Source organism: Telopea speciosissima, chromosome 1 (genome assembly GCF_018873765.1).
Source record: "Telopea speciosissima isolate NSW1024214 ecotype Mountain lineage chromosome 1, Tspe_v1, whole genome shotgun sequence".
Taxonomy (NCBI): Eukaryota; Viridiplantae; Streptophyta; class Magnoliopsida; order Proteales; family Proteaceae; genus Telopea; species Telopea speciosissima.
In genome coordinates, this window is record NC_057916.1 from 70,947,104 (window position 1) to 70,954,288 (window position 7,185).

The 7,185-nt window shown below is 38.6% G+C and overlaps 1 protein-coding gene across 2 annotated transcripts in view; it reads right to left on the minus strand.

The window, feature by feature from the left end:
- LOC122663644 (conserved oligomeric Golgi complex subunit 7) overlaps positions 1-6,872 on the minus strand; it is a 15,339-nt gene extending 8,467 nt beyond the window's left edge. The window contains exons 1-6 of one of the 2 annotated variants that reach the window (XM_043859262.1): positions 6,812-6,844; positions 6,472-6,774; positions 3,679-3,768; positions 3,452-3,571; positions 3,263-3,364; positions 2,873-3,153 (exon numbers count right to left, since the gene is read on the minus strand). In XM_043859262.1, coding sequence (XP_043715197.1) covers positions 2,873-3,153; positions 3,263-3,364; positions 3,452-3,571; positions 3,679-3,768; positions 6,472-6,756 — 878 coding nt within the window. In that variant the 5' untranslated portion in view covers positions 6,757-6,774; positions 6,812-6,844. Of the gene's footprint in view, positions 1-2,872; positions 3,154-3,262; positions 3,365-3,451; positions 3,572-3,678; positions 3,769-6,471 lie in introns of both variants that reach the window. The other variant, XM_043859253.1, reaches the window with a different exon arrangement.
- Positions 6,873-7,185: the final 313 nt, after the last annotated feature.

Below are 7,185 nucleotides of genomic sequence, written 5' to 3' on the forward strand. Positions count from 1 at the left end.
GATTTATGGTTTGATTATCTATGGAAATGCTTGAGAGGCAATCAAACTACATGTTGTTGAGCCAATACCTTGAAGACAGACCAAGTCACAGTGACCTAGTCCCAAGCAGGATCTCAATAATTATACCCAATAGGTTCTAAGTTCAGACTTACAGTCAATAATAGAAACCAAAATCAGATCTGTAACAGTAGGTTTAACTCAGGAAAAACAGTAGGTATGCAAACCCTAAATAATGGTCACTAGATGGGGTTTAATCACCAACTGAAAGTAGACCTCTAAGGTCTGATCAAACCCTGGAAGTCTCAGACCAAAGGGTTTACAAGCTGCTGAGATATTGCAAACTAATAAAATTAGAAACTAGGTTCAGAATCAATAGGTTAAGGAATAGGACTCAAACCAGCTAGCAGATCTAACCCAAATTGGGATCAATGGAGGGGATATTGATAGAAGTTCGTCCTCCAAATATTACTGGAAAACAATGGTAGGATCTCAAGTTCCACAGGCTTGAAGTTGCAGCAAGGAAAATAGAAACAAAGCCCAGCCGCAGGTGTGATTTGACTGTCAGATCTGCAACTTTGATAGCAGCACTTGGGAACATCAATACAGACTTTCAGTAGATTATCTCAGCAGCACTTCTGGGAATCGGATGATCTCAGTTGTGCACAAGAAATAAACTCAGAGTGGGGATCAGAAATTGATGGAGAACATATAAGAATGGGGATAGGGATATGAGGAGTTGGCTATCTCAGCCTGGGCATCTCAACCTTCTCAGCCTCTCTCAGGACAATGCATTGCAAACAGCAACATAACTTTATTCAGTAAATCATGGGCTCTCAAGAGCTGATTACAATGTTTATATAGTCTAATGGCTGAGACAAAATAAACAAAATAGAAACTAAACTCTAACTAAGATTCCCAACAAAAATAGAAACTAGAGTCTAACTAGGATTCCCAATTAGGAGTACAACTCAAACATAACTAGGAAAATAAATAAAAGTCTAATAAAAATAAAACCTAACATCATATCACTGTTCATGTGAACAGTAAACGGGTACTTTTCACTTGAACAGTATTTTGTGAACAGTGTTTTTGCCCTTTTCTTCATGCTTTGATCTACATAACTGCAACCACAGCAGCAGCAATCGAAATTCTCTGTTACAGCTCCAGGGCTGTTTTACAAGAGCCTCTTTGAGGAGAAGAACAAAGGGAAAGCGGGCATAGGTTTTGATGGGCATGGAGATAATCGATGGCAACAAAGTGGGGGATGGAGGTGAATTCATTGGGATTGTCGAGGCAATCGAGTGGGGAGAGCTCCTTGTCCAGGGATTACTATCACCCGACACTGTCAATGGCGGAGAATGATGATAATGCGTGTGTGTGTGTGTGTGTGTGTGTGTGAGAGAGAGAGAGAGAGAGGTACCTACGGTTTCTGGTCACAGCTACTTCAGAGTGTCATGTCGCAGGTATCTTCTTGGGGAAGAAATAGGGTCGGAAGTACGAGACGTTGGAGAGGGATTTATAAAAGATAAATGAAAACCTCCTTACCCTTCATTTTGAGCCATTGGAACACGTGCTCATAATGCTTCAGCGCATAAACGAGAATAATTGCTCTATGCCAATAAATCATAAACACCTTCTCACCTCTTTATGAATTTTTATTTATTCTAATTTATATTAAATAGAAACTAAACACCTGTAAAAAGAGTAATGTGCTAGATAAATAGAAGTATATACTATACTAAAGAGAACCTAAGCCTCACCCCAACTAAATGGAGTTAGCTAAATTGATTATGTTTCCCTATTCAACTATATTCAAAGCCATACTTGTCGTCAACCCTAATCCATGCATCTTTTTCTCATTTCTCTCAAAGTCATTTAGATCTGCCCCTTCCTCTTCTAGCACCTCCTATCTGAATAATATCAATCCTCCTTTCTGTCACATTCAGAGCTCTCTGTTGCATATGTCCATGCCACCTCAGACGAATTTCTCTCAACTTATCATGTATCAGAGCTACTCTTGAATTACCTCTAATTTGTTCATTCTTTATTTTATCTTTTTAAGTTTTACCACTCATCCATTTCAAAACCCTCATCTCAGCTAAACTAGTTTTGTTTATATATTGTTTCTTCACTGCCCAACATTTAGCTCATTCATCATTGCCGGTGTTATAGCTGTCCTATAATTTTTCTTTTTTCATTTCTATTGGAATGCGTAGATCACACAAAACTCCAGAAGCACCTTTCCACTACATCAACCTTGCACTAATTCTATGTGCAACATAATCCTCTATTTCTCCTTTTTCTTTATAATTGAACCTGCATGAGCCCATATATTGGCCCAAACAGCTCTCACAAGAACAAGTATCTCATCCTGATTAGTGCATGACAATTTCATTACAGCTGTTGTAGCAGATCCTAAGTATAGATTTCCAAAAGTATCAGTTCTACAGGGAAAAGAAAGATATTATAAATTCTCATAAACCGGGAAACAATGCTTTGTTGCCCAATATTAACACTCAAAAATGAGTATGGAAACTAAAAAACAGAAATAGAGGACTTTTTCTTCTTTTTAAGTTTTTACTCAGAAATAGGAAAGGATGTTGATCATGCCTATTTCTCCTTAAAAAAATCAGAAGTATTGGCTGGAATAATAGCCAATTTCCTGTAACAAATCTCCTAAAAGAATATATACTAGTTTCAGATATAGTGGCTGAGAATGTAACCTTGCAATATTTTTGAAAGAGATCACCATGCAAAGCAGCAGACAACCTTATCAGATCTAAATTTCCTAAAATTAGAAAATAAAAAGAAAAAAGAAAAAAGAAAAAAATTGAAAATTGAAAAGGCAAAACTGACAAAGACATGACCATACCATTTCCATTCTTGTTCAAGGTAGAGCAGTACTTCATCGTAGAAACTCGGCAACCAACTGGGAAAAGAAAGAGGGGGCAACCTAGCTGATGAGTCATTAATACTAGGTAGCCTTTCGCCATCATGCTTTTCGCTTGCGAGCTTATTAGATCGCTGCCTGGAGTCAAAATCTTCCCAGAGTTGTTTTATTGGCTTTAGGTGAACTTTTGTATAATGCAGTTCTAAGGACTTGAACCTTCCAATTCGAATGAGGATTTTCCGTAAATTTTGAACAGCATCAACCTATGAGATGGCAATTGTAGGAGAACACCAAAGCTTAGGCATAGATGCCAACCAAATTTGGAGTTCAAAAGGGATGTGTGCAAAAAGTTAAACGCAAGTAGCAGAATACCTTGCGATTGGATAAAGCGTCATAAAGACGAGGCTGAACCATTCCTTCTAGCCTATCCTCCAAGACTTCAAGCTGCTTTCTAACATTAGCGAACTCGGCAACCTGAAGGTACAAGAATTCTACATTAGTTTTACTTAAGAAACTTGAAGAAGACTACATAAAGTACATTAATGAGAACTAATAAATTACCTCACCAACAGCAGATAAACAGTGTCTCATATTAGCCAAAGTTTCAGCAGCACGAGGAAGATCGCCACTGGCAAACACATCTTCCACACTAGCACTTAATTGAGTCAATCCAGCAGCATCCTGTTCTTAAATTAAAAGTAGCATCAGTATAATTAAGAAAACAACGGTTCCATTAGTTGAATTAATTTAGTTCGAATGTCTGGAATCGGACCAAGAACAATTACAACCTGTAGTGTCTCATATGCAGCTTCCATTCTCTGCTTGACTGTATCGACTTTTGCAAGTGCAGCTATAGATTCAGCTGAGGAGCCCTCTGCCTGTAGTTGAAAGTAAAGCACAAAAAAAATCACAAAAAACATATATTGTTATTTTAATTTTTTACCATCAAATGTAAATACCGATCATCAATAAGCCAAGAACCAACAAGCTCACAGAAAATTTCTTATTTTTATTGAATTTTAATATGGATAGAGTTCTCAGACTCTCCAGCTCCACAATCCGTATCCCAGCCACAACAGAAAAACAATTACTGAGATTTATGCTTAAGCTATCTAAGTTCAAGAATGCTAGTCACTTCAGTGAGAAATCCAACAAATGTTAGAGGACATCAACAGATGAAAACTAATACAACAACAACAACAAAAAACACAGCCTTATCCCAACTTAATGGGGTCGGCTACATGGATCCAAAACAAACAAGAGAAAGGAATACTGTTTTAAAAAAAAAAAGCGGGGTGGGGGATAATGAGGAGATGACAAAAGGGAAATGACAAATGAAAGATGGAAACTAAAAGAAAAAGGAAGAAAGAAAGAAAGAGAGATGAAAGTAACAGGAAAGAGGTACAACTGTACAACCCAGCAAGTTAGGAGAATCTCAGCTAAATGTTGTCTGCTACATGGATCCTTGCCCACCAATAGGCTGTATCCGAGGTCATACTTGGTACAAGACCTAAACTATGCATGCCCTTCCTCACAACTTCTCCTATGGTCATTTTAGGCCTGCCCCTAGCTCTACTCCTTCAATTGGGATCATATCACTCCTCCTTACTGGGGCATCCCTAGGCCTCCGTTGAACATGACTGTACCACCTCAAACAACTCTCTCGGAGCTTGTCATTGATTTGGGCAACTCCCAAGTCAGCTCTAATCCTCTCATTTCTTACTTTATCCTTCCTAGTCTTTCCACACATTCATCTTAACATCCTCATCTCAGCTACACATAGCTTCTGAATATGGCACTTCTTAATTGCATTCTGCCCCATACATCATAGTCGGTCTAACAACAGTCCTATAAAACTTTCCTTTAAGATTTAAAGGAATACGGCGGTCACACAGCACTCCGGACGCAACTCTCCACTTCAACCATCCCACTTTAATTCTTTGTAAAACATATGTTGCCTTCCTTATTTATGATTGACCCCAAATATCTAGAATAGTCACTTTACGGGATCTCTCTTTCTCCAATTCGCACCATGTCAGTATCCATTATAGTCTGACTAAAATTACACGTCATAAACTCCATCTTCATTCTATTAATCTTAAAGCCTCTTGTTTCCAAGGTTGATCTCCATAACTCTAACTTAGCGTTTATCCCTACTTTTGTCTCATCCACCAGAACAATATCATTTGTGAAGAGCATACACCACGGGACCTCGTCTTGAATGCTCTTGGTTAGGTCGTCCATGATAAGCGCAAATAGATAAGGGCTTAAGATTGATCCCTGATGTAACCTAATCGTAATTGGGAATTCCTTGTCCTGACCTCCCACAAATCTCACACCCTCATACATATCTTTAATTACATCCACATATTTATTCGACACCCCTCTCTTCACTAGAATATGTCAGATTGGATCTCTAGGGACTCGGTCATAGGCTTTTTCCAGTCAATAAAGACCATATGGAGATCTTTCTTGCTATCTTGATATCTTTCCATGAGCCCCCTCAATAAGTAGATAGCTTCTGTCGTGGATCTACCCCGCATAAAGCCAAATTGGTTCACCGAGATATTAGTCTCTCTTCTCAAACGGGCTTCAATAACTTTCTCCCAAAGCTTCATAGTGTGGCTCATTAGCTTTATGCTTCTACAGTTGTTGCAGCTTTGGATATCACCTTTATTTTTGTAGATCGGGACTACAATGCTTCATCTCCATTCATCAGGCATCTTCCTTGTGTTCATAATCTTGTTAAATAGAGTAGTAAGCCAATATACCCTACAATCTCCTAGGGTTTTCTACACTTCATTGGAATCCCATCTGGGCTTGGTGTCTTGCCAGCTTTCATCTTTCTTAAGGCATCTTTAACTTCCGCCACACTATTTCATACATATCTATGGCGTGTGGTGTCCTATTGAGCAATGTAATCGTCCGAGTCAAGCAAATAAATCAAACCTAGTATTGATATACCATAGTTTTAGTCATTTACAAACCAGATGCAATTTAATTGTTTGATATCCTTGTCGTTTGGTTCTTCAAATCTTTTAGTTATTTCAAAACATTAATTCAGTGTCCTCAACCATTGTCAATTTCACACTTGTCATTCTCAGTTTACTAATTTGCCATATAAACTCTGAATTATAAAGTGCCATCTTCCAAGTCTCATCACTGCATTATGAACTCAGATCTATAGTCAACCCACAAAAAAAAAAAAACTCAGATCTAGAGAAGGATCTCCATATGAATATATCACAAAATAATGTCACACGCATCAGACGTAACAATTGCATTCAATTTTACTGTACAAATATAATTTAAATTTTTTGGTTAGACGTAGATTTAAGTTACAAAACTTGCGTACGCACCAAGGAGTCCCGTCTCCGAAGTTTGCTCGTGCATTTTGAGTAACTTCGCCATCACTATACTACTAAGTAGAGTTTCAAATGGCGTAGTTCAATGCAACTGGTTTGAAGGATCTATAGTTTCCTCCAATTAAAACGATAAGCAGCAAAAACTCAGAAATATCCAAAAAAAACAAAGATTCTTTTTTAATGAAATTAATAAGTGTGGCATATGAATGTGGACACCTTTCTGAGCTTGAGAAGGATGCCGGAGACGGAATTGCGGAGAGAAATGGCGTCATCACGGAGGCGAATGACATCGCGGCCAGCACGGGGTACTCGAAGAAGAGCACCGCTGCTCTGCTCCTCGAGAGACTCAGCGATCTCTTCGGACATCATCTGCAACTTCATCTCAAGATCCGCTAAGTGCTTCTCCACTGGATCCTGAGGATGCCTGGTTTGGCTCGCCGCATTAATCCATTTCTTCGCATCGAATTTCTCCTCAGAGAATGCTCCCAGATCGACCATCATCTTTCCCAACTCCCTCGAATTGCGAATTACGACTCACAACTCAAGACTTCGCCAATTAGGAATTCAACATGAGAAACTATGGAGTGATCCAGTAACTGCAATTGCCGGAGGACTCAACTCAACTCAACGTCAGCATTCAGCAAAGGAATTTCAGATTATTGTATTCTCACGGATTGGATTATGGATTATCTAAAAACTACAAGAACTTCAGATTATTTCTTAGGTCTTTTCTGTCCAGACCATTCGGTAGTTTGTTTTCACAGTGCTTTGGCTGGGTCCAATTTATAGCTTTGGAGATATTTATGGGAAAAATGATGTCTGGTGGTGTGGCCCCTACGTCCCGACATATGAGTGTGTGAAATTCTAATCCATCTCTATGAAATAAAAAATTGAAAAAATTACCCGATTACTCATTATTAGGTTTGTATT